This window comes from Pseudonaja textilis, chromosome 9 (genome assembly GCF_049901715.1).
Source record: "Pseudonaja textilis isolate UNSWEBS1 chromosome 9, rPseTex1.2, whole genome shotgun sequence".
Lineage (NCBI taxonomy): Eukaryota > Metazoa > Chordata > Lepidosauria > Squamata > Elapidae > Pseudonaja > Pseudonaja textilis.
In genome coordinates, this window is record NC_141998.1 from 2,278,874 (window position 1) to 2,305,274 (window position 26,401).

The 26,401-nt window shown below is 45.4% G+C and overlaps 1 protein-coding gene across 6 annotated transcripts in view; it reads right to left on the reverse strand.

Annotated features, from left to right (window-relative positions):
• Positions 1–26,401, reverse strand: part of ANK1 (ankyrin 1) — a 150,645-nt gene that overhangs the window by 46,505 nt on the left and 77,739 nt on the right. For all 6 annotated transcript variants that reach the window (XR_015744639.1, XM_087938818.1, XM_087938820.1 and 3 more), the window contains exons 3-17: positions 23,716–23,814; positions 22,178–22,276; positions 17,693–17,791; positions 15,267–15,452; positions 12,080–12,178; positions 10,646–10,744; positions 9,791–9,889; positions 8,065–8,262; positions 7,444–7,542; positions 7,204–7,302; positions 5,050–5,148; positions 3,662–3,859; positions 2,750–2,848; positions 2,575–2,673; positions 1,311–1,508 (exon numbers count right to left, since the gene is read on the reverse strand). Coding sequence is in view for 5 of the 6 variants with exons in the window: in XM_087938818.1 (XP_087794944.1) it covers positions 1,311–1,508; positions 2,575–2,673; positions 2,750–2,848; positions 3,662–3,859; positions 5,050–5,148; positions 7,204–7,302; positions 7,444–7,542; positions 8,065–8,262; positions 9,791–9,889; positions 10,646–10,744; positions 12,080–12,178; positions 15,267–15,452; positions 17,693–17,791; positions 22,178–22,276; positions 23,716–23,814 (1,869 nt within the window). In the remaining variant the exon portion in view is untranslated. The remainder of the gene's footprint in view (positions 1–1,310; positions 1,509–2,574; positions 2,674–2,749; positions 2,849–3,661; positions 3,860–5,049; positions 5,149–7,203; positions 7,303–7,443; positions 7,543–8,064; positions 8,263–9,790; positions 9,890–10,645; positions 10,745–12,079; positions 12,179–15,266; positions 15,453–17,692; positions 17,792–22,177; positions 22,277–23,715; positions 23,815–26,401) is intronic.

Sequence of the window (26,401 nt, forward strand, 5' to 3'; positions counted from 1 at the left end):
ACATCCAAAGAGGGGAGGATGGTAGAAGAAGCAGACTCACACAGATGGTAGTTCCTCACTCTATCTTGTTTTATTGTTTTAATAAAAAGAGGTCCAAAAAGATCCAGGGCAGTTTTTTATTTTCCTTTTTAAAAAATTGGCAGTGTACGAACGGAAGAGGAACACTGCTGCCGAGGAGAAAATTTGATCTTCTCCAACGGCAGCCAAAAAGATGGTGTTTATAGAAAACCTACAAAACAAGAGGATAAAGCAACAGATTCCATCCAGTTGCTATCCCCTAGCAGATGCCTTAAAGCATGGAAAGGCATTTACCAGTGCTACGCATAATTGGTGTAATGATGGTCTCGCTCGAGGGACATCTTTCATCCATAATCCGTTTTCACTCTCTTAAATACATGCTTTCATCCATGATCGTTTTCACTCTCTTAAAAAAAGAGAGAGAGTGAAAGAGCCATCGGGTGGCATTATTGTGTCTTTTTATATGTGTTGTCGTTTGACAAATCCATAATATGAGGGATGAGGTCGGGGCAACTGAATGGAGCTGAGGGTTTATTGGCTGGATGCCCTTCCTGTTGCCAATGCGGAGTTTTGTCCGGCAAATATATTCTCATTGTGCCCAGAAAGAGAAATATCAGCCTCTAACCTCTACGAACTCACAGCCTCCCAACTGTAAGGCGAGAGCTCCGCCTCTAGGCCACCACACCACAGTACTTTTACAAGAGGTGCTTTTGGGACAATTGCAGGTGTGCAACGCAACTCGATGTGTTTCTGTTGTGTTGCGTATCAGCTGTACCCCCTGGGAATGCTGTTAAATAGAAGCATCTGCTCTTTGTAGAGGCAAGGAAAATCAAGTCGGTGTCCCTCGTCTGAGACTTCTGGAAGGATTACAAGATTAACTAAATGTCAACTCAAAAATATTTCTCTGGTTTTTTAGAGTTGTCAGCAGAAAGGGAGTGGGAGAAATAGTACATTCCTTAAATATTTTCATGGATCATTTCTAGGCGACTGAGGCTACTGGCGTGCAAGATTACTGGAGAGTATGATTGATGACTCTTGGCTATGGACGTGTCCCATTGGAGAATATGAATTACAATACACCCAGGGGGTAGGGGAAGACCAGGGTCAAGGGTGACAATGAATTACATGTCTCGGAGTCGGCTACACCCAGGCAGTGCCGGCATGTTTACTCCTAATAAATCTTTTGGATTCCTTTGAAGCTTGGCTCGAGGCTCACAATTTCATTAGGGCAATCGTCGGAACCCTGACACCATCCTCCCGAAGAGGTTAACGAAGAAAAAGACCCTACTCACCTTGTTTCCAAGGTCGCCATTTGCCTGCTTGGAAAGGAGCAGCACCACCATGTCGGCGTGGCCCTCCTGGGCTGCCAGGTGTAGCGGCGTCATTCCCTGTGTGGATTCCGCGTTGGCAGAAGCACCGTATTGCAATAGGCTGCAAGCCACCTCCATTTGGTTCTGCCTGGCTGCGATGTGCAAAGGAGTGTATCCGTTCTGTCGTGGAGAGAGCAGCAGGAAAGTTGCGGAAGGCCCCATGTCTCCAAGCCTTTGGTCCTTGAGGAGCTTGAACCAAGACCTTCTGGCATGGTTCATGGGACTGGAAGTGAAAACTGTATGATGACCAGTTAAGGGAATTAGGTATGCCTACCCTAACAAAGAGAAGACTTAGCAGTCTTCTAATATTTGAGAGGATGTCACAGAGAAGAGGGGGTTGGCTTATTCTCCAAAGCATCTTTCCTTCCTTCCTTCTCTTTTTTCCTTCCAAAGCCCCTTTCCTTCCTTCCTTCCTTCCTTCCTCCCTTCCTTCCTTCCTTCCTTCCTTCCTTCCTTCCTTCCTTCTCTTTTTTCCTTCCAAAGCCCCTTTCCTTCCTTCCTTTCCTTTTTTCCTTCCTTCTCTTCTTTTCCTTCCAAAGCCTTCTTTTCCTTCCTTCCTTCCTTCCTTTCCTTCCTTTCTCTTCCTTCTTTCCTTGCCTTCCTCCTTCTTTCTCTCCTTCCTTCTTTTCTTTCCTTCTTGCCTTCCTTCGTTCCTTCCTTCCCTTTCTTCTTTCTTTCCTTCTTCCCCTTGCTTCCTTCCTTCCTTCTTTTCCTTTCTCTCCTTTCCTTTCTTTCCTTCCTTCCTCCTTCCTTCCTTCCTCTTTCTTTCCTTCCTTCCTTCCTTCCTTCCTTCCTTCCTTCCTTCCTTCCTTCTTTCTTTCTTTCTTTCTTTCTTTCTTTCTTTCTTTCTTTCTTTCTTTCTTTCTTCCTTCCTTCTCTCTCTCTCTCTCTCTCTCTCTCTCTTTCTCTCTCTCCTTCCTTCCTTCCTTCCTTCCCTTTTCCTGCCTGCCTGCTTTTTGGGGTGTTTTGGGCGAGCTTAAAGGAGGGAAGTGAAGCCAGAGACCAGTGGGACCTCTCCCCAAAAACCTCCCGATTCTCATATGGGCACAGAGGGTGCCCTGTGTGTTGCAGGCGGGTGGCAGGACAGGGCCCTGTAATGAATGCCCTCGGGGCACCCTCAGCCCCCCTCCCTCTGCCCACAAGCTGCAGCCAGGAGGAGGGAGCCCTGTGCCGACATGCCCCTTACCCAGGCCACGCTGTGCGGAGATGCCCCCTTGGGCAGCAGCACTTTCACAATGTCCAGGTTGTTGTGGTGGACGGCAACGTGCAGAGGCGTCAGGCCATTCTGTGGAGGAGGCAGGGACAAAATAAGAGGACTCTCCCAGGGCAGCGGCACCGCTCGGCCGGGTCCTTATACACACCTTCCCGGCCGCGTTGGGTTGCGTGTTGCGCTGCAGCAGAGCCTCGGCCACATCCACCTTCCCGTATTTGGAAGCAACGTGCAGAGGGGTAAATCCTTTCTGGGGAGAAACAGGGAGTGTCAGCAACTGGGGACACTGGGAGGGCCCTTCTCTGGGGCACCCCACCCTGGCCCCCACCCCTCTGCCCACTCAGACCCTTCCCCCCAACTGCGTCACCTGCCTTCCAGGAAGAGTACAGGTAATCCTCAACTTACAACCATGATTGAACCCAAATTTCTGTTGCTAAGCAAAACAGTTGTTAAGGAAGGGAAGGAGGGGAAGGGGGAGGAAGGAAAGAAAGAAGGGAAAGGGAAGGGAAGGAAGGAGGGAAAGGGAAGGGAAGGAAGGGAAGGAAGGAAGGAAGGAAAGGAAAGGAAAGGAAAGGAAAGGAAAGGAAAGGAAAGGAAAGGAAGGAAGGAAAGGAAAGGAAGGAAAAAGGAAGGAAGGAAGGAAAAGAAGGAGGAAAGGAAGGGAAGAAGGAAGGAAGAGGGAGGAAGGTGAAGGGAAGGAAGGGAAGGAAGGAAGGAAGGAAGGAAGGAAGGAAAAGGAAAGGAAAGGAAGAAAGGAAAAGAAAGGAAAGGAAAAGAAAGGAAAAGAAAGGAAAGAAAGGAAAGGAGGAAAGGAAAGGAAAGGAAAGGGAAGGAACGAAGGGGAAGGGAAGGAAGAAGGGAGGAAGGTGAAGGAAGGGAAGGGAAGGGAAGGGAAGGAAGGGAAGGAAAGGAAAGGAAAGGAAAGGAAAGGAAAGGAAAAGGAAAAGGAAGGAGGAAAGGGAATGGATGGGAAGGGAAGGGAAGGAGGAAGAAGGGAGGGGAGGGGAAGGGGGAAGGGAAGGAAGGATGGGAAGGAAGGGAGGGGAGAGCCTTCTTTCTCAACCTTAGTCATGGCAGTTTGGGATGCCCCTTTGTCCAGGAGAGCACAAACACAATCCAGATGCCCCTCACGGGCCGTGATGTGCAACGGCGTATGTCCAGCAGTTGTGGAGAGGTTAGCATCGGCGCCGCTCTCCAGGAGCAACTTCACCATGGCGCAGTGTCCGAGGCGGCTGGCACAGTGCAGGGGTGTCTGATCGTCCTGAAAGAAGAAAAGACACACCTTTTTCTCATCCTAGCTCGCTGCCTGGCCCTGCCTGAACGGCCTGCCTTTCCCACGCTGCCCCAAAGGAGGACGCGGAAACTGTCTCGCACGAGGAAGTCACTAGATAAGGACCGGGTTGGTTTCAATCCAAGGAGTTGTGGGGACACAGGAACAACTTTATGATGCATCCTTCGAGGCATCTCATGATTCCAGGGGGTTCCAAACTTGGCGACGTGGCTGGCTGAAGAATTCTGGAAGTTGAAACCCACAAGTTGACAGGTTGGGCAACCCCTACTCAAGCATTTACACAAGAATCTAGTCAACTGTCCCAAAGGTGCTTTTTTCAGGAGGCAACTGGACTGTCTTGTTTTTTTCTTTTGAAGACGTTTTGCTTCTCCTCCAAGAAGTTCCTTCAGTTCTGACCGGATGGTGGGGAATGGAAGGATCTGTATTCCTTGCAGACAGCTGGTCATTTGCATCCTTTTAGAGGGTTGTTGAGGCCACTTGGAGGTTTATCAGTGTCCTCGGGGTCACCTGAGTAGTACTTCTGCAATTTTTCCTCTGGGAATCCATTCCTACTCTCACACCATTCCAAGGGTTTTCCTCCCAAATTGTCTAGCTAAAAGTCTGTAGAGGTTCTTCATCCTCCAGGTCATGGTTGACCCAAAGGTCCTTTTTCCAAGGGGCAACTGGACTTTCTTGTTTTTCTGTTTGAAGATGTTTCGCTTCTCATCCAAGAAGCTTCTTCAGCTCTGACAGGATGGTGGGGAAAGGAAGGATTTATACTCCTTGCAGACAGCTGGTCATTTGCATCCTTTTAGAGGGTCGTTGAGGTCACTTAGAGGTTTATTTGGGTCCTCAGGGTCACCTGAGTAGTACTTCTGGTTCCTGTAGTCTGCAATTTTTCCTCTGGGAATTCATTCCTACTCTCACACCAATCAAAGAGGGATCAACTAAATCTAGCCAGCTAAATTTCAACACTAAATCGGTGCCCGATAAGGATCAATGGAATTCAAGAGGGGTTGGACTTGAACTGTTTGTGACCATGTAACGATTCTAGGCAGATAACTCGTTTAAACCCGCCTCCCAGCTCTACCAGTTTTTTCCTCCTACATGCAGCCACTAAGAAGGAAAAAGCCATCCATTCGATGTGACTTTATTGATCCCAAAGTCAGACAGGTACCCACCTTAGCTGTGGCGTTGACCTTGGCTTTGTTCTGGAGAAGATACTTGGCTACCTCACTGTGCCCGGCCCGAGCAGCCATGTGGAGGGGTGTCTCTACTTTCTGTGCAAATAGAAGAAGGAAAAAAAAAACCATTCCAGAAAACATTTGGAGCTGAGAAAAATTCCCCACAGCCTCCCTCAGAATCCAAAGATGGAGAAATTCAGATGACAGGGCTTGTCTGCTTTTTTTTGAATAACACTTTCGTCTCCAAAAGCTGCACAGAGTCAGACTGGGAAGTCAAAGAAATAATATTTGGTCACACCTCAGTAGAGACCTTCAAATTTCTAGGTTCTACTATATCACATGACCTAAAATGGACACCTAACATCAAAAACATCATCCAAAAAAGCACAACAAAGAACGTTCTTTCTGTGCCAACTCAGAAAGCTCAAACTGCCCAAGGAGCTGCTGATCCAGTTCTACAGAGGAAGGATGGAGTCTGTCATCTGCACCTCTATAACTGTCTGGTTTGGTTCCAACAAGACAGACACAGACTCCAGAGAGTAATTAGGACTGCAGAAAAAACAATAGCTACCAACCTTCCTTCCATGGAGGACCTGTATCCTGCACGAGTCAAAAAGAGGGCTGTGAAAATATCTGCAGACCCCTCACATCACAGACATAAACTGTTTCAACTCCCTCCCTCAAAAACGACGCTATAGAGCCCTGCACACCAGAATAACTAGACACAAGGGGAGTTTTTTCCCCCCAATGCCATCACTCTGCTAAACAACTAATTCACTCAACACTGTCCAACTATTTACAAAGTCTGCATTAGTATTACTGTTAATCTTCTCATCACTCCTTATCGCCCATCCCCTCCCATTTGGGACTGTAGGACTGTAACTTTGTCGCTTGTATCCTTATGGTTTATATCGATTATTTCCTAGTATGATTTGATTGCTGATTGCACCCTATGACTATCATTAAGTGTTGTATCTAATGATTCTTGACTCTTGACGAATGTATCTTTTCTTTTATGTGTACACTGAGAGCATTTGCATCAAGACAAATTCTTTGTGTGTCCAATCACACTTGGCCAATAAAGAATTCTATTCTATTCTATTTCACATATATTTAGAGGATCAAAAAAAAAAAAGAAAGACATTTTGGTGCATTTCTTCACTAAAACAAATCTTACTGATACCTTCCTCATTTTTCTCGTGGTTTTGACCCTTCTCAAGATGTTTTTTTGATTAGAGAATAACTGAGTTAGAAGGGACCTTGGAGGTCTTCTAGCCCACCCCCCTGTTCAAGCTGGAGACCTTCTACCATTCTGGACAAATGGCCGTCCAATCTCTTCTTAAATCCTCCACCGATTGAGCACGCACAGCTTCCGAAGACAAGCTGTTCCACTGATTAATGGTTTCATTCATTAGTGAACGAATTGACTAATTAAACTTTAAAATCAATGAAGTTAACTGATGACTTTAATTCATTCCTTGAATTGATTAAGCATGACATTGTAGCCCTCACCAAAACTAGATGGGATGAAACCCATACCTGGAATGTACAGCTAGAGCAAGATAAATAGCCTAAAAGGCTGTGCCCAGAAATTAAAAAGCACTGGATCAAAATACAAAAATGGTTATACAAAATTACACACAGAATTGAAGCCGGAACTGTTTCTTTGGGGGATTTATTAAAGGAAAGTATCCTAAAAAGATAAAATATTCGATTTTACACGTAACTCCAGCAGCGAGAACTGCACTCGCCCAACGCTGGAAAAGGGTCACTATACCGACAGATTGTTTAGTAATCTGAAAGATTTTAGATTGCGCAGAAATTGATAAACTAACCTTAGAATTAAAGGACAAGGAAGACTCAGAATATTAAACGGTTTGGGAAAATTGGTATCAATGGATAGATAATAGGAATAAGAAATGTACAGATTAGAAGATATGGATATGGATATGAATAACTAGAAATGTATGGGAATGTATGTATATAACCAAGGTATTTTAGTACTGTCAAAGAAGATTGAGATTTGTAAAAAGTTATTTCTGAATTTACTTGTATTTTAAAGTTTCAAATTTCAATAAAGGTTATTTTTTTAAAAAAAAAATTGTCCCAAAGAAATAGTGAATTGGTTAAGCCATTAATTTTTTTGCTCACCACGTTGGAAACATTGGGAGATGCTCCCCGTTGGAGCAAGATCTTGACAATGGAAAGGTTCCCCATGAAGGAGGCCACGTGAAGAGGAGTGAGTCCCGACTGTCAAGAGAAAAATGAGAGAACGTAGATGAATTCCACCTTCTGCATTTGTCTCCGTCCGTTTCTCCATACCGTAGTTAGAAACTGTCATTTACTTGAGGCCAGCTCTACAGAAATCAGTAGATTCCTGAACTCCGTTACCTCCGTCACTGCGTCGATGGAGGCCCCCGTCTTCAAAAGAAGCTCCATCACCCTGATGTGGTTCTTCTTGCAGGCTATGTGGAGTGGAGTGAAGCCATTCTGCAGGAGAAAGGAGACCAACCAATAAGGTAGGGCAGGTACCCGCCTGGCCTCACCTTGTTTCTATCAAGAGTATATTCATGGACTGGAATAGAGCACGTTTGTAACAAGGTCAGCCAGTGAATGGGCACAGCAACTAAGTCAGCCAAGGAGGACTGTTTGGAAACTGAAACTAGAAGTAGCCTAGGCCTGGCTCTATATTAAGCTCTGCAGCTCTGTTGAGCTCTGAGTCTGTCTGTTGAAGATGAAAGTGCTTCTTTCCTCTGCTGTGTGTCTTGCTTGCCCGCTGAACTAAAGTGAAACTGAGGTCTGTTTTCTGAGTTTCTGTTGTGCTTTGAACCTGTAACCTGTCTGCTTCTGTTTGAGTTTGGAGAAATGTTGCAGAAATCTACAACTGGTACTGTAAAATTTACTTTATATGTTTATAAAGAAGTTCAACGACGCCTCAGCCACCTGAGTTTACTTTTCTGGCGCTGAATTTACACCGCAATGATCTGAACAATTTCTCTGGCCTGTACTCACCAGGGCCCGTGCATTAGGCTTGGCTCCCTTCTCGAGCAGGATCTTGGCCACACGGTGGTGGCCACAGTGGGCAGCCACGTGCAGCGGGGTCAAGTGGTCCAATGTGATGTCATCAATGTCGGCGTTATACTGCAGCAGAAGCCGCACACAGTCCAAGTGGTCACCTTGGGAGGCCATGTGGATGGGGGAGAGGCCATTCTAGAACAAGGATAGAAGGATGAGCACGGAAGGGCCTTACTTAGGGAACAGGCAAGCGGGCAAACGAGCATCTGAGTTTCCTGCGTCGGATGAGGACAGGACATCTTTCTCCTTCTGCCCTGGCCACTTTTTTTACTAGAGGCACGATGGAGAGCATTTTCACAAACCTCATCTGTTTGGTTCGGTGGCAGCAGCACCTCAGATAGAAAGTCCCTACAGAGAGTGGTGGGGACAGTGGAGATTATAGGAAGCTTGACTCCTATTATTCTGGATGTTGCTTATAAGCACTCTGTGCTTAGAGCTCGACGCATTGTTAGAGACACACCCACACACCCACTTCATGGTCTGTTTCTGTTGCTCCTCTTTGGGAGGGGGTTTCAAAGTATTTCTAGCAGGACTACCAGATTCTGTGACAGCTTTGTACCCTTATACCATCTGTCTGGCAAATTCGCAAGATCCTTTTCTCTCGCATGTACATGTATATATCCAGACTAGACTGCGTTGTTTCTCTGTGTCACATAATAATATATGTGGGTATATGCATAATTATGTATGTATTTATTTATTTTGTCATGGCTATGTAGTGTATATTGGAGGTGGTGATCTTTTGAGAGCTGTATGCAACGAAATTTCATTTTAATGTATGCCGGATTAGTGTACATCCAAAGTGACAATAAAGTTATTCTAAGTCTTCTTCTAAGTCTAAGGCAGCCAGGTAGATGCCATTACCTGGACAGGTAGACCATGCAAGAGACAATGATGTTTCATTATTGGGATGGGATCTGGGCACAAAAACCAGACAGCAAGAAAATATTATTATAAATATATTTTATATATTTTATATATTTTGAGCCCTGTCTTTATCAAATGGGATGGGCTTGTAATATTTCCTTCCTTCCTTCTTTCCTTCTTTTCTTCCTTCCTTCCTTTCTTCCTTCCTTCTTTCCTTCCTTCCTTCCTTCTTTCTTTCCTTTTCTTTCTTTCCCTCCTTCTTTCCCCCTTTCCTTCAAATCATAGAGCTGGAAGAGACCTATGAATACTTCTAGTCCAGTTCTTTGTCCAGGACAGGAAACCTTCCTTCCTTCCTTTTTCTTTCTTTCTCTCTTTCTTTCTTTTTTCTTTCTTTTCTCTTTCTTTCTTTCTTTCCTCTTTCTTTCTTTCCTCTTTCTTTCTTTCTTTCTTTCTTTCTTTCTTTCTTTCTTTCTTTCTTTCTTTCTTTCTTTCTTTCCCTCCTTCTTTTCTCCTTTCCTTCAAATCATAGAGCTGGAAGAGATCTATGAATACTTCTAGTCCCATTCCTTGTCCAGGACAGGAAATTTTCCTTCCTTCCTTCCTTCCTTCCTTCCTTCCTTCCTTCCTTCCTTCCTGCCTTCCTTCCTTCCTTCCTTCCCTGTCTGTCTGTCTGTCTGTCTGTCTGTCTGTCTGTCTATCTATCTATCTATCTATCTATCTATCTATCTATCTATCTATCTATCTATCTATCTATCTTCTATCATCTATCCATCCATCTATTCTCCAGGCTTCTCACCTTGGTCTTTGCTTGGATGGGTGCTCCGTGGTCTAGCAAGATTTCAGCAATTCGCAGATGCCCGTTGCGGGTGGCACAGTGTAATGGGGTCAATTCATCCTGTGGAAACAGGAGCGCTTTAAAAGGCGTGGCATGAATAAAATACCTATTTTATAGGCTTTATACCCCGCGATGCTGTTCTTAGCACAACAATTGAGCGCTGTTGGAAGCACCTCGCAATCTTGAGCGAACCCCAAAACAATTTAGCCGTGCCAGTTTTTTTTCTCGCAGGGAAAGACCCCGAGAGAGCCCCGGAATGTCTAAAAAGGAGAAAAAACGTTCTAGAAAAAAGCCATTTTCCCATTGTTGCTGATTAAATTTAACATTTAACATGGTAGAATCTCCAGGTGACTAAAACTGGATGCAGTATTCTAGATGTGATCTTACTAAGGCTTTATAGAGCGGTATCAATACCTTACTTGATCTTGATTGTATCCCTCTGTTCATGCAACTTAGGATTGTGTTGGCTTTTTTGGCCACCAACTTAAGAGATTCTTAGAGATCTTGTGTGAATATACTGACACTTTTCTTTATAATCCATCCCTGGCTTTCGTGAGAAACAAAGGGCCCCACAGAACCCAAGGCAACCTAACGAAAACTACGTTGTGTTGTTGCAACACAAGCTCTGCTCCTTTGGTCCCTGCAGGTAGCACCACAACGCACGTACAAACGGCCTAAACTGCAGGTGTTACTTTCCTCAGTTGTCCCTCTGGATCTCCCTTGCCAACATCCTTGCAAAGGGAGCGGCTGTTCTGCTTCTTGACAAACTCTGTGTTCCATTCTCCTCCGCGCAATCCATCCGGTTGGCACCCTTACCTTGGTGCGAACCTCGATGTTTGCTCCCCGGTCAAGCAGCAGCCGCACCATTATGATGTTGCCGCGTCGAGAGGCGATGTGCAGTGGGGTGATGCCATTCTAGGGGGGGCAGAGAAAGAGGGGGAAGAAATGAGGTGAGAACTCCGCCCGGAAACTGCAGGAGCCTGGGTGACCTGATAGCCAGAGTACATTTTGGGGTTGCATGTTTCTTTTGGGGCAACCCAACTGGCACCTGAATCCGTTTTGGCTCTTAAAAAAAATAAAATAATAAACTTGTCTCCTCCTTAAAATAAAACCTATTGTTTCCCATATAGCAGCAAAAGAAGTGATGTAGAGATCTGTGGTGGCACAGTAGTTAGAATGCAGTTTTGCAGGCTAATTCTGCCCGCTGCCAGGAATTCGATCCTGACCAGCTCAAGATTGACTCAGCCTTCCATCCTTCCAAGGTGGGTAAAATGAGGACCCAGATTGTTGGGGAAATAGGCTGACTCTGTAAATTGCTTAGAGAGAGGCTGTAAAAGGACTGTGAAGCAGTATATAAGTCTAAGTGCTATTGCTATTGTTATTTACTCCTTCCCTCCTTGACGAAACCAAAATCTCCAAAAATCAACACAAGGTCTACGAACAGTAGCTCGCTCCCTCTGATGTCTTATATCCACTGCACTCCAAAGGAGGGAGGGAAAGTGTTTTTCTACACGCAAGGACTTAGTTATTGATATTTTTTTAAAGTTTTAAAAGTTTCAAAAAAGAGCTTCTCTCCTGGTGTTCTGTTCTGGACTTGGGTTTTTCCCACCCTACAGGGGGATAAGACTCAAAGCATCTTTTACAATGCTGTTTTCCAACCTGTTGGGAAACCCCCAGCCTGGCAGGGAAGAGAGATCATACATGGAGTTCGTTTGAAGTCACTGTGCAATTACAAAAGGGCTAGAACTGACCCACTCGTAAGTTCCTTGAAGCCTTAGCTAATTATTACCAAGCCTAGGTTGCCAGACAGGGGAGATTCTTGTAGTATAGGCTCAACGTAATAAAGTAGTTTGTTTGAGCTCTGAACTCAACAGAGTTGAGCCACTAGACTATAAATTGAGAGTAAACACCACTCCTTACTAGCACTGATGATGTTACTTAGTTTGATAATGAGATGTCTGCAAAAAAAAACCAACAACAAAACCAAACTCAGAGAGCACCAAGGATTCCTCATTTCAACCCTGAATTACAAATATTCTCCCTTATCAATAAAATAGTTAGCTTAACCTCTGTAGGTGTGGGTTGTTCGTGCCTAACACACCCTTTGGCAATTTGAAAGTGAGTGGACTTCAGCTCCCAGAATTCTCAGCAAACGGCTCTGTGGGAATTCTGGGAGTTGAAGTCCCTATACCTGGAAATTGCCACGGTTAGGAAACTCGGTTCTACATCAGCCATGGGCTCTGCACGCACCTGGGGGGTGAAGTTGACGCTTGCTCCACGGTTGAGTAGAAGCTGGGCCACGTTGAGATTCTCGTAATGTGCTGCGATGTGAAGAGGGGTGAAGCCAGTCTGTAGGAGAAGAAAGAAGGGGGAGCGATCAAACACCCCAGGATCTCAGCCAGTAAGAAATGGAGACCGAGTGGAGCAAGTGGCCAGTTTTAAGTTTCTGGGTGTTACTCTAAAAGAGGACCTGACCTGGAAGGGGGCTTACATTGCAGCCCTGGTCAAAAGAGCCCAGCAGAGATTAGACTACCTGAGACTTCTCAGAAAACAACAGTTGGATGAAAAACTCCTGATGACCTTCTACCGCTGCACCATAGAGAGCGTTTAAACATACTGCACCTCTGTATGGTTTGCCAACTGCACAGTGGCAGCGCTCCAGAGGGTTAATGTCATTGCCCAGAGGATCAATGGTTGCCCTCTCCCCTCTTTGGAAGAGCTTAGTAGCTCCCGCTGCCTTAAGAAAGTTCAAAACATTCTCCAAGATCCATCTCGTCCTGGGCACCCTTTTTTTGAACTACGGGTGTCAGGCAATTTCTATTATGGCTTTAGTTACGTGTTTCTCCTTTAGGGAAATATAATATTCTGCCTTTTTAAATATTTCTCAAAATACTTCCTTCTTCTAACAGGGGTGGGGTGCTAACTTTCTACAATTCCGTGCCAGCAGCCGATGCACACAGATAGCTCCATTTTCATGAGCGGCGAGGACTCGTGCCTGAGAGTCCGTGCCACTCGTGAAAATGGAGGTGTGCTCACACCTGCCTCTTGCATGGCCCGGCTGCAGCTCAAGGGGTGGGGACCCCCGTCTTACAAGTGCCCATGAACGCTTCCTTCAGGGTAGGATGCTACCGGTTCAGCCTGGTTCTATAGAACCGGTAGCTCCGAAAAGCAACCGACACTGAAACGGTTCAGTGCGACAACCTTCTAGTTGTCTGTTTGGCCCACCTGCCCACCTGGGCTCTTGGCTGTCCTTTATTTCCTGTTTTTTCAACCTCAGCTGCTTTGAGTGGCACAGGTGAGGTTGAAAAAGCAGGAAAGGAGAAGCTTTTCAAACACTGCGCACCCGCGCACAGCACTTGTCAGTTGTCCGGGCGGCACAGCTGATGTTCTTTTGCAAATGCTGTACACACAGGCACAGCGTGCGTCAGGCGTGCGTGTGCATATCACACTCTCACCGAATTGGTCGTGACACTGGTTGAATCCCACCCCTGACTTCCTTCCACCTGAAAGTTTCTCAACTCCACAGGACAGTGGTGGGATTCAAAAAGTTTGACCACCCGTTTGGTGGGCATGGCTTGGTGGGTACACTTTGCGTGCGCACTTGCACCAAATGCACAGTTTGCGCAGGCGTAGAAAAAGGTTAAGCACCGAACACCCTATCTTGGCAGGATCTTCTATCTCCCTCCCTCCCTCTCCCTCTCTCTCTCCTTCTTTCCTTCCTTCTCTCTCCCTCACTGTCTCTCTCTCTCTCTCTCTCTCCAACTCGCCTCCTGCAAGCCTGCACTGTCCCGGTTGCTGCAACAGCTGCCGCGGGGCACTCTTCTGTGCCCCGCAAAGCAGGTGAGCTTCAAAAGCAAGGAATAAAGGTGAATATAGGAGCCTGGGCAGGTGGGTGGCCCAACAGCAGAGAGGTGGAGAGGACCGGTTCAGTCTCCGCTGCTCATTGCCGCTACCAGCTCTGTAGAACCGGGCCGAATCGGTAGAATACCACCACTGCCGCAGACTAAACAAACAGAACAGTAGTCAACTCTTCCTTGGTTTAACCTTGTAAGAGGAACAACAAACCCATGTTTCATTGAAATCACCTCCTCATTCAACAGGCTAAGGGCCATTAAATCAGGGATTTTGTCCATTAAAGTAAGCTTTTACTTGCAAGGGAGGCCATTTGTGTTAATTACATAATTAAGGGGATTATGTAAACCGATTCAAAAGACGTACATTCAAATTTCCTTTCTCCCCCACCCCAAGCGATCCATTAAATCCAGATTCCACTATAAAACACCAGACTTTCTTTCGACATTCTCTTTAAAGGAAAAAAAAAAACTGTAAGGTGACTGAATGTACACAATAACACACCCCTCGGTCCAGACTAATGACACATAATTGCTTTGTTTGCTTAACAGGCTCTGCCCACCCCAATAATCCACATTGATTTCATGCGATAAAATTTCACGTCAGCCGGTTCACACAACAGGCCAAGCCCAGAGAAGAAACGATCTGATCACATTTCAGTCCAACTTAGTGCACCACCTTTAACATGTTAACCTCACACTTGGCTCATAGGTCACTTTCCTGCTTTATAGACCAATTCAGCAGGTGAGCTAACCCTTCCGGAGAGCATATAGCATGTATGGGCTAAACTATGAATATTTCTTTCTAAACTCCACTCCTCTGTTCTATTCTATTCTGTCATTCTATTCTAATTCTATTCTATTCTAATTCTATTCTATTCTATCATTCTCTATTCTATTCTTTCTTTATTCTATTCTAATTCTATTTTATGATTCTCTATTCTATTCTACCATTCTATGCTATTCTATCATTTTCTATTCTGTTTTCTTTCTCTATTCTATTCTAATTCTATTCTATTCTTTCATTCTCTATTCTATTCTAATTCTATTCTATTCTAGTTTATTCCATTCCCTATTCTATTCTATTTATTCCATTCCGTATTCTATTCTATTTATTACATTCTATATTCTAATTCTATTCTATTTATTCCATTCCCTATTCTATTCTATTCTATTCTATTCTATTCTATTCTATTCTATTCTATTCTATTCTATTCTATTCTATTCTGTTTATTACATTCTCTGTTCTATTCTATTCCATTCTATTCCTTATTCTATTCTATCATTCTCTATTCTATTCTATTCTTTCATTCTCTATTCTATTCTATTCTATTCCATTCCATTCCATTCCGTTCTATTCTTTCATTCTCTATTCTATTGTACTCTATTCTACTCTACTCTATTTTACACATTTTCTATGTTCTATTTTATCCTCTATTTATTCCATTCCATTCCATGTTAAGACCAACTGACAGAACATACTTTTCCCCCCAAGTGGTCCCAACTAAATCCTGCCCCCCACAAGTGCCCAGGGTCCTCCCCTTCCCATCCTGACCCATGGATCTCCCTAGGTACGGCCAGCTGACCTTGGAAAGGACATCGGCGTTGGGGTCGTTTTGCAAAAGCACAGCAGCTGTTCGCGTGTCATCGTTGCGGGCAGCTATGTGTAACGCCGGGAGGCGCACCTTCCCCTTCGTCCCGTAGTTAATCAGGTGGGCCACCACGTTTTCGTGGCCCTGCTGGAGAGCCACTGCCAAGGGAGTAAAGCCATCCTGCCAGAGATTGAAGAAAGTAAGAAAACAGGCAAAAGACCAACTGTTTTGACCAAGGCTTCCTGAGACGCTTAGTCCAAACAATTCTTGTTTTATTTCTACGCTGGGAATTACATTCATTCCCAGCCCGTAGGGAGTCCCAAACAGTCCCTCAAGATAAGCACTCCTCTTTCTCTCCTTTGAATTGCTGCCAACAACTAGAGTGCCAAATGAACTATAGAAAACCAACTCAAGTACAAAGTCCACACAGAGCTTCAAGGATTAATCTGAACAGAATGAACAACCTTGCTTCCTGCAAAGGTTTCTCTACCTTTGCACTTCCTTTATACCCCAGGGTAGGGGCAATCACCTCCTAGCCTTACTCCCTTTTGTCTGAGCTAGTCTTGCCTTCTAGCAGCTCTGCGCACACGCGCACTGGGAACAGGCTCCCCTGGGTCCTCTGCCTCACTGCTGCCAGACTCCAAAGGCTCTGGAGGCAGCACCCCACTCCCAGATAGTCCTGGCCTCATCTCTGCATTGGATGCAGGACCCTCATCCAAGTCCTCCCAAGACTCTTGGACTGGTCCCCATTCTTCCCCACTGTCCGATTCCACTGCCGTCTGCACGGGCTGCTGGCGAACCACAATACCAACCATTTTGGAGACAAAAATGTAGACACGTTATACAAAGATAGGAATAGAATGAGGGGAACTGTGTGTTTTCCTTACCCTTCATCCATCTTTCTGATGTTTTCATTGGACAAAAACTTATAAGTAGAAAGATAGGAAGAATGATTTAAACCCAATATTTACTAATATGATTCTTGGGGCCAAAACACGGAAACAAGGGTTAAAAATCGGAGCTGGAAGCCATTGAGGATAAACCTACAGCCCCTTCTCATAGAGCGAACTCAGTTAGTGACTGTATTCTCAAATATGACGGTAATAAATGATAACCAAAAAAATTATAATCATTTTTTGGCCAATACGCCCGACAACATAGTCTTCATTGTGAAAGTGATTAAGCTCTGGTCAGTTTCAGGCAGAGGCGCCAGCTGACGGGACAGTCCTAACCAACTAATTAAGGTCACAGAGCAATTAGTGCTTTTTAGAAGCCCTCTGAGCTGCAGAGAAAAGCATCTCAGGAAGAGATAGCTTGTTTGAGCCATCTTTCTGCCCTGCAAGGTGGCCAAAGAAGGAAAAAGAAAAAAGTTAAGCACAGAACACCTTATCTTGGCAGTGTCTTTTCTATCTTCCTCCTTCCCCGCCCTTTCTTTCCCTCTTTCTCTCTCCCTCACTTTCTCTCCTTCTCTCACTCTCACTCATTCTTTCTCCCTCTCCCTCTCTCCCTCCCTCCCTCTTCTTCCCTCTCCCTCTCTCTCCTGCTCTCCCTCTCTCTCTCCCTCTCCTTCCCTCTCTTCCCCTCTCCCGTTCTCTCCCTCCTTCTCTTTCCTTCACTCTCTCTCTCACTCTCTTTCTTTCTCCTTCTATCCCTCCTTCTCCCTCTCCCTCTCTCTCTCTCCTACTCTCCCTCTCTCTCCCTCCTTCTCTCTCCTTCACTCTCTCTCTCACTCTTTCTTTCTCCTTCTATCCCTCCTTCTCCCTCTCCCTCTCCCCCTCTCTCTCCTGCTCTTCCTCTCTCTCTCCCTCTCTCTCCCTCTCCCTCTCTCCCACCCACTCTCTTTCTCTCTCATTTCACTTAATGGCCAGTTGTTGAAATGGGACCCGATCACTGAATAAGAAGAGGGTGCGTTAATTCTCCAAAATCTCCAGTTCTTTTCCTTCCCAGCATCGCCGCGTGACTTCCTATGGCCTCCAAGCAACACAGTGGCCCCCCTCTTGCTCCGAAGAGCTGCCTTATTTTTAGGCTCCTTGCCATATCCCTTGGCGGCAAAGTAGGCACCTGACCCTGGGCTTGCCCGATTCCTTTTCCCACATCTGAAGTGTGTGTGTGTGTGTGTGTGTGTGTGTGTGTGTGTGTGAAAGAGCAGAGAAACACCGGGTAGTGTCAGAACAAATTCCCCTACTAATAATCAGCTTCTAGTAGCCACAAGGTAAACAACATATGGCAGAAAGAAGCAAGAAGTGAGTGGGCTCAAATCGTGTATACATACACACACACACACACACACACACACACACATATCGCATTCACGTTGGACAGCAAAGGCATTCAAGGGAATTCTATCAAGGTTGCTCATCCAAATTTGTTCTTTTCTCGAACTGCTAACTGTCTGTGAACTCTTTGGGGGAGACACTCACCTCCGTGGCTACGTTTTGGTTAGCACCATTTTCCAGCAAGAACTTGACAACTTCCAGGTGATTCTCTTGGGCGGCCATATACAGGGGCGTGAAGCCTTTCTGCAAAGAGAGAACCTGCTGTGGGACCTCAAAACACCACACAAATAGCACAACCAACACAGATGAGGAGAGGCACTGAGAAATTGCAGGAACCGGGCCTGGCTAGTCTAGGGAAGAGAAGGACCAGGGGAGACAGGAGAGCAGCCTTCCAATATTTGAGGGGCTGCCCCAGAGAGGAGGAAGAGGGTCAAGCTATTTTCTAAAGCCCCTGAAGGCCAGACAAGGAATAATAGATGGAAACTGATCAAGGAGAGAGATTCAACCTAGAAATAAGGAGAAATTTTCTGAGAACAATCAACCCATGGAACAGAAGTTGCCTTCGGAAGTTGTGGGAGCTTCATCCCTGGAGGCTTTCAAAGAAGAGACTGGACAATCATTGTCCAAGGTGGAATAAGGTTGAGACAAATTAGAATCATACGATAACAGAGCTGGAAGGGATCTTTGAGATCTTCAAGTCTGACCCCTTCCACTCAAGCAGAAGGCCCTGTGCCATTTTAGACAAATGGCTGTCCAATCTCTTTTTGGGGGGTGGAGCACCCACAACTTCTGAGGTCAAGCCATTCCATTGGTTGACTGTCCTAACTCTCAGGAAATGTCTCCTTAGGTGTAGGTTGCTTCTCTCCTCAGTTCCTTTCCATCCATTGTTTCTTGTCCGGCCTTCAGGTGTTTGGAAAATAAGTTGACCCTACTCTTCTTCGTGTCATCCCCTCAAATATTGGAACACTGCTATCCTGACACCCCTGGTTCTTCTTTTCATTAAACTAACGCGCATTCCTGCAACCGTTTGAACCCCTTGTCTTTGTAGGAGCCCCTCAAATATGGGAATACTGCTATCATGTCTCCCCTAGTCCTTCTTTTCTCTAGACTAGATATAATAGACAGTTCCTGCAATTGTTCTTCATATATTTTAGCCTCTAGCCCCGTAATTGTTCTTGTTGCTTGGACTAGAAGAACTCCAAGGTCTCTTCCAATCCTACGGTTCTATGTTAGAAGGCCTGAACAGGACTTGAGAAAAGTTTTAGTAGTCCCAAAGGTGCTTTTTCAAAAGACAATTAAGCTTCCTTGTTTTTTCTTTGAAGACATTTTGCTTTTCTTCCAAGGAGCTTCTTCAGCTCTGACTGGATGGTGGGGAAGGGAAGGATTCATATTCCTTGCAGACAGCTGGTCATTTGCATCCTTTTAGAGGGTCGTTGAGGTCACCTGGAGGTTGATCTGTGTCCTCAGGGTCACCTGAGTAGTGCCAATGTTGCTGTAGACTGCAATCTTTTCCTCTGGGAATCCATTCCTACTCCCACACCATTCTAACTACAGGAACCAGGGTCACAGATAAACCTCCAAGTGGCCTCAACGACCCTCTAAAACAGTGGCCCCCAACCTTTTTCGAACCAGGGACCAGTTTTCACGATTATTTATTCTTCCATGGACCGGTACCTGAGTAACGTGAGACTCCACCGCCATCGGGACGGCTCTTCGTTCGAAGCTGCCCCCCTCTTTCAACGAAACTAAGGCACGAGCACCCAAACGCCGCTTTGCAACTGAAAAATCGCAAGCACTTTCCAACCAGAAACCCGGAAGCGCTGTCAAAACAAGATGGCGGTGCCCAAGCTTTGTGGCCCGGTAAAAAATGATCCACGGACCGGTACCAGTCCGGAGACCAGCGGTTGGGGACCTCTGCTCTAAAAGGATGCAAATGACCAGCTGTCTGCAAGGAGTATAAATCCTTCCCTTCCCCACAATCCAGTCAGAGCTGAAGAAGCTTCTTGGATGAGAAGCAGATAACAGATAATCAGAGTTGGAAGGGACCTTGTAGGTCATCTAGTCCAACCCCCTGCCCAAGCAGGAAACCCTACACCATTTCTGACAGATGGGAGTCCAGTCTCTTCTTGAAAGTCTCCAGGGATGGCTCTCCCACAAACGTCTTCAAAAGAAAGAAAAAAACCAGAAAGCCCAGTTGCCTCCTGAAAGAAAGCCCCCTTGGCCTGGATGATGGAGAACCTCTACAATGTTTTGGTAGGTTTGTTTAGCTTTCCCTTCAATTGGCCATCACTGCAGACATTTTAAAATTTAAACAGGGCTTCTGGTAAAACATCCCACACGTTTCAACCTCCGCTCTGATCCCGCAGAGCCAGGAAGGAGGGAGGGGAACCAAAGGAAAGGAACCCCAGAAGCTCTAAATGCAAAAAAACAACAACAACCCAGCAACAATAAAAACGAGGCTTCTATCAGATGATGAAATCAGGTGCCTGGAATCACTGTTTACTCATCCGCTTAGCAACAAATATATATATATATATATATATTATCACCAGCTTATGCAGAGGCGGTATGTGTTGGTTTTAAGTGCTGGAAATCGAGAGGGGAATTTCGTGCTTTTTTGTTGTTGTTGTTTTGCAGCCCAATTGCAAAAAAAAAAACCCTCTTGCTCTCCTCTTTTGGGAAGATGAGTCACAAGTGTGACTCGCAACCAGGATGGGAAAGATTGCTGGGAGGAGGGGAGGAGGGGGAGGACATTCGCTTGCTGATCTCGGCCAGAACGACCAACATCCAACTGCCTCTCAAAAGAGAGAGCGCCAGTTTCTGGCTGCTCCTCCCACCCTCACCCAGAGCCTGTCGTTTCCCCCCCTCCAGCTCTCTCTCCCAGCCACCTCCTTTTCGTTCCCTCTCCCCCAATTATTTTATCTGACCTTCCGATAGCAACTTATATAACCCCCAAAAAATGCAGGAGCCCAGACAGGGTTTTTGTGGGCTCAGGCTGTGTGTCCTGGGAACCTGCAGGGGGTCCTGGGGGAACATTCTCCATCCTGCCGCTGCTGCTGCTAGCTCAACAGATTGACCGGCTGATTTTGCTTCCCTGTCCATCTAAGAGACACGCGGAAAGCTTTTTTTTGACAGTTGTCTCCAGCTCTTCTGGTTGGCTGGTTGGCAGAAAGCAAGCGAAGTTGGCAAGGTTGGCAGAGAACAGCCGGCGCTCCTCAAAAGCTCAACGAGATCCAAGGAAGATGCTGGTCAGAGGCATCTTCCAGATCCAGCGAGAATAGAGACTCCGAGCAAAAGAGCAGGTCGGGTAAAAGGCAAAGGTTCCCCTCATACATCCGGGCTGATCATTTCCAGCTCTAGGGGGCGCTGATCATCTCCGTTACAAAGCCGAAGAGCCAGCGCTGTGCGAAGACGTCTCCGTAGTCATGTGGCTGTCAGGACTAAACGTCTTCGAAGGCGCACAGAACGCTGTTCCCTTCCCACCAAAGGGGTCCCTATTTTTCTACTTGCATTTTTTTTTTAATGTGCTTTCGAACTTCTAAGCTGGGACAAAGAACGGGAGCTCACTCCGTGACGTGGCGCTGGGGATTCGAACCGCCGGACTGCCGACCTTTCTGATCGACAAGCTCAGCATCTTAAAAAACTGAGTCACTTGCAAAACTAAACCTACTCAGAGAGTTACATCAGGGTGTGCAAGCTATCCGTCCTTTCGGTCCATGGAAGATACTGCAGGGAGTCCTCGACCTTACGCCCATTCGTTTAGTGACTATTCCAAGTTACAAGGGGCGCTGAAAAAACGGGGACTTGGGACCTGTTTTCACGCAGCACCCTTGGGGTCACAGGATCCAAATTTGGACACTTGACCTTCGTAAGACCACACCTAGAGTACTGCATCCAGTTTTGGTCACCACACTATAAAAAAGAAGTTGAGACTCTAGAAAGGATGCAGAGAAGAGCAACCAGGATGATGAGGGGACTGGAGACTGAGACATACGAAGAACAGTTGCAGGAACTGGGCCTGGCTAGTCGAGGGAAGAGAAAGACCAGGGGAGACATGATAGCATCTAATATTTGAGGGGCTGCCCCAGAGAGGAGAAGGGGGGCAAGCTATTCTCCAAAGCACATTTGAAGGCCAGACAAGGAATGATGGATGGAAACTGAACAAGGAGAGAGATTCAACCTGGAAATAAGGAGAAACTTTCTGACAGTGAGAACAATCAACCCATGGAACAGAAGTTGCCTTTGGAAGTTGTGGGAGCTTCATCCCTGGAGGCTTTCAAGAAAAGATTAGATTGCCATCTGTCAGAAATGGTGTAGGATTCCCTGCTTGGGCGGAGGGTTGGACTAGATGGCCTACAAGGTCCCTTCCAACTGTATATCTGTATACCTGGGATCTGGGTGTGGCCAGTGTAATAGGGATAGCTAATTCATGGTTTGGTGTTCTTGTGAAGACAAGCCTTCGAAGTCGCTGCTTCATCTGACTGTCCTTCGTCTCTGCAAATGTAGGTGTTGGCTGGTCATCATCTCTTTACTTCCCTTAACTGCCCTTCTCCGGGGTGGCACCGCAACTTTTACGAAAGGTATCTGAGGAGGCTCACCTGACAGTGTCTGCTTGTTGGGGATCCTTACCTGTGATTGTGCATTGACATTTGCCCCAAAGTTCACCAGTTCCCGCACGACATCATCTTGCCCAGCCAAAGCAGCAATATGTAAAGCGGTGTTCCCTTTCTGGGGTTAAAAAAAAAAAAGGAAGAAGGAAGGTAAATATATATATATATAAAATCCAGCCTAGAAGAGAACCTTTTTTAAAAAAAAGAAGAAGCAAAAAATAGCAACGACTCTGATGAATCAAGAACAGTGACTGTAATTTGGTACTGAAAAGTTCGTTCTCACAACTCTGTGTTTAGCCCAGATTGGCATGTTGCTGCGTGAACTCAGCTCTTGAATGTAACTACAATTATGAGTCATCGTACCCTAGTTTCGTCAACATCACTTCCTTCAAAGAGTTTTGGAGATTTTTGGGTTTTTTAAGAGAAACTCCTGGGAAAGACCCATAGTCCGTTTGGACACATCCAAGATGATTGATTGATTGATTGATTCAATTTCTATAGTCCCCCATCTCAATCCTGTTGACTCTGGGCAGCACCACAATATCCCACAGTAACTGCAATTCTGCAAACTTTGAGAAGTAGTGTGAAGCCCAGATTAATATGCATTTATTAAAAGTCAAGAGGATAGTAAATAATATGGTGTGGTGTGGGTTTTTTTTGCCCAGCCACAATCATAATAAAATCACTATTTTCCTTTATGGCGAGGAGATTGTGCTAATTTGTTTGAGAATGTTCAGAGGTGAAGGCATATTCTGTTTTCTTCCCAGAGTGATAAACGAGTTAAAATAAATAAATGAATTAAAATGTAACTTTGTCACTTGTATCCTTACGATTTATATGGACTGATTCCTAGTGTGATTTGATGGCTTATTGTACCCTGTGACTATCATTACCTGTTGCATCTGATGATTCTTGACTCTTGAAGAATGTATCTTTTCTTTTATGTCTACTGAAAGCATTTGCACCCAAGGAAATTCCTTGTGTGTCCAATCACCCTTGGCCAATAAAAGAATTCTACTCTGTTCTGTTCTGTTCTGTTCTGTTCTGTTCTACTTTACTCCTATTCTATTCTATTCTATTCTATTCTATTCTATTCTATTCTATTCTATTCTTATTCTATTCTTATTCTATTCTATTTTCCTATTCTATTCTCCTATTCTAGTCTATCCTATTCTATATCCTATTCTATTCTATTCTATTCTATTCTATTCTATTCTTTATTCCTATTCTATTCTATTCTATTCTATTCTACTCTTATTGTACTCTATGACCGTTATTAAGCATTGTACCTAATGATTCTTGACTCTTGATGAATGCAACTTTTCTTTTATGGACCCTGAGAGCATTTGCACTGAGACAAATTCCGTGTGTGTCCAATCACGCTTGGCCAATAAAGAATTTCTATTCTATTCTAATACCTGCCTTGAATTCCCCTGCCAGCATGATCCCTGAGGAGAATTCTAGCGGTTTGGTTTGGAACAAACTCTTTGCATTGAATTATTCCTAATCAATCCAAGCCAATGAATCTTTGTCCCTCCTAACCTCTGGAGCTCTTACCTTGGTTGTTGTTTCCAGCACAATTTCTTTGTGCAACAGCTCAGCCACCATTTTTACATGCCCCTCCTTAGAGGCCAGATGTAAGGCATTCAACCCATTCTGGAAAAAGAAGAAAGGGTGTTAAACTATGGCTGATGTGTTAGCTCACGGTGCAAGGCAACAGATTCAGCCCAGACAGAGAGGTTTGTAGGGTGGGGAGGCAGTTGAAGGAAAAACCAAAACAAAACAAAAAAACAAAAAATCACAGTGGTTGCATTTAACACAGCACGCTAGACTGAGTTATTGGATTAAACTATTTTCTGAAATCATGCAATACACTAAAACCGTAAACTAACTAAACAGGCTGGGTTTGCACAAAACACTGATGTCGTATTGCAACACAGAACCGTCACACTCACACAAAGCCAAGGTTAAAACTAAGCTTAGCTTACTGTACACATGCAGCTGCTAAGTCTGGGTAAACCTGTTGTGCAAACACAGCCTGTGTGTGAGACAAGAAAGAGAAAGAGAGAAAGGCCACATTCACACAACATGCTAAATTGGGACAACGTTGTAACTCCTGTTTGGGAGAAGTAGCATGTTTATCAAACCAAAGTTATTTCATTCTTGTATTCTGTCCGTTGGGCAAACCCAGGAGCATTGATCATTTCAGTCCCCAAATTAGCAGGGAGCAGAAGGAGAATTTTTTTAAAAAAATGTGCTACTATATTCCTGCAATGCGCACGAACGTCCCACCGTCACGTATTTTGCAAGAGTTACATTTTGCATTTTCAACAGCGGCACTGGCAAAAGTGGGGGTGTCTAAAAAAAAATAATCCAGATTGTGGGAGGGGGTCACATGTGATACATAAGCCCTGGGTCCATTTTTATAGCCTTTGGGTCACATCATACACATGCGCTAAACATTCACAGACTTACACCGAGAAAAATCGCAGTCAACCTCCCACCCATCTGTGCACAGTTTAACTTCTCCTCGTGCCGAAAGAACCGTAAACCTGAATACTTTTCAATTACTTGACCACACCTAGAGCACTGCATGCAGTTTTGGTCACCACACTATGAAAAAAGATGTTGAGACTCTAGAAAAAGTGCAGAGAAGAGCAACCAGGATGATGAGGGGACCGGAGGATGAGACATACGATGGACGGTTGCAGGAACTGGGCCTGGCTAGTCTAGGGAAGAGAAGGACCAGGGGAGACAGGAGAGCATCTTCCAATATTGGAGGGGCTGCCACAGAGAGGAGGAGGAGGAGGAGGAGGAGGAGGAGGAGGAGGAGGAGGAGGAGGAGGAGGAGGAGGAGGAGGAGGAGGAGGATCGAGCTATTTTCCAAAGCCCCCAAAGGCCAGTCATGGAACAATGGATGGAAACTGATCAAGGAGAGATTCAACCTGGAAATAAGGAGGACAGTGAGAACAATCCACCAACGGAACAGAAGCTGCCTTCAGAAGTTGTGGGAGCTTCATTACTGGAGGCTTTCAAGAAGAGACTGGACTGTCAGAAACGGTGTAGGGTCTCCTGCTTGGGTGGGGGTTGGACTAAATGACCTACAAGGTCCCTTCCAACTCTGCTCATCTGTTACTTAGGCCAACCCTACCTACTTGTGGTAATTCTGCTAAGTCTGACTCTCCTTGTCATGGTCTTCTCAACTTGATGTCTTCTAGGAGAGTGGAGCTACATAACTAGAGAACACCTGGTTGGGAAAGTCCTCTAAGCCCAGTGGGGGAAGTCTCCAAAGTTGACATCTTTAAGACTTTGTGGACTTCAACCATGCTAGCTGGGGAATTCTGGGAACCGAAGTCCACAATGCTGCCATATTTGGAGACCCCTGCTCTAGCCCAACCATCCATCTCGATAATGTACTCCACCTTCAAAGGTTGGTATTTTCTATCTGCCTTGCTTTTCTTCCACTTCTGAAGAAGTCACCAGAGGCCCATAACTGTGTGTTTTAGATCTCGATTCTGCTGAAAGTGTAATTCTCATGGTAGACTTAACTAATCCGGTATTCTACACGCACTGTGAACAAGAAATGTTAATGAGATGCCTTCAAGGACAACTCAAGTGGAAAGGCATCTTCTTATTCGCCTGCAACTGCTCCTCCAAGAAATGGTGCCTCAAACACTGGTTATAAATCATAATAATCATAACTGTACCACCATAACACAGGTAGTCACTGATTTATGACCAGTTCATCATCTTTTAATGACCCCATAATCCCATGCGGGGTGGAGTGTGGGCAACTGAATGAAGCTAGAGTGTTTTAATGGCCAGATGCCCTTCCTGTTGCCAATGTGGAGTTTTGTTCAGCAGATAAATTCTCATCGTGCCCAGAGAAATACCTGCCGCTACCTAGGATTGAACTCACAGCCTCCTGATTGTCTAGGCCACCACACCACTGATTTATGACCAGTTTGGGGGGCGGGGGCAATAGTTGAAATGCATCACTGTTTTGTAGGACATCTAGTCCAACCTTCCACCCGAACAGGAGACCCTACGCCCTTTCTGACAATCTCTTCTTGAAAGGCTCCAGTGATGAAGCTCCCACAACCCTAATCTACAGTAGCTGCCTCAGTGTTTTGCTTCCTACGGGTCTATTACTTGGAACCAGGGTGGGATTCAGCCAGTACGGACTGGTTTGAGATCGTCGATAGGTCTGGTGATCAGTTGGTCCCACCCACCTGCCCCCTGC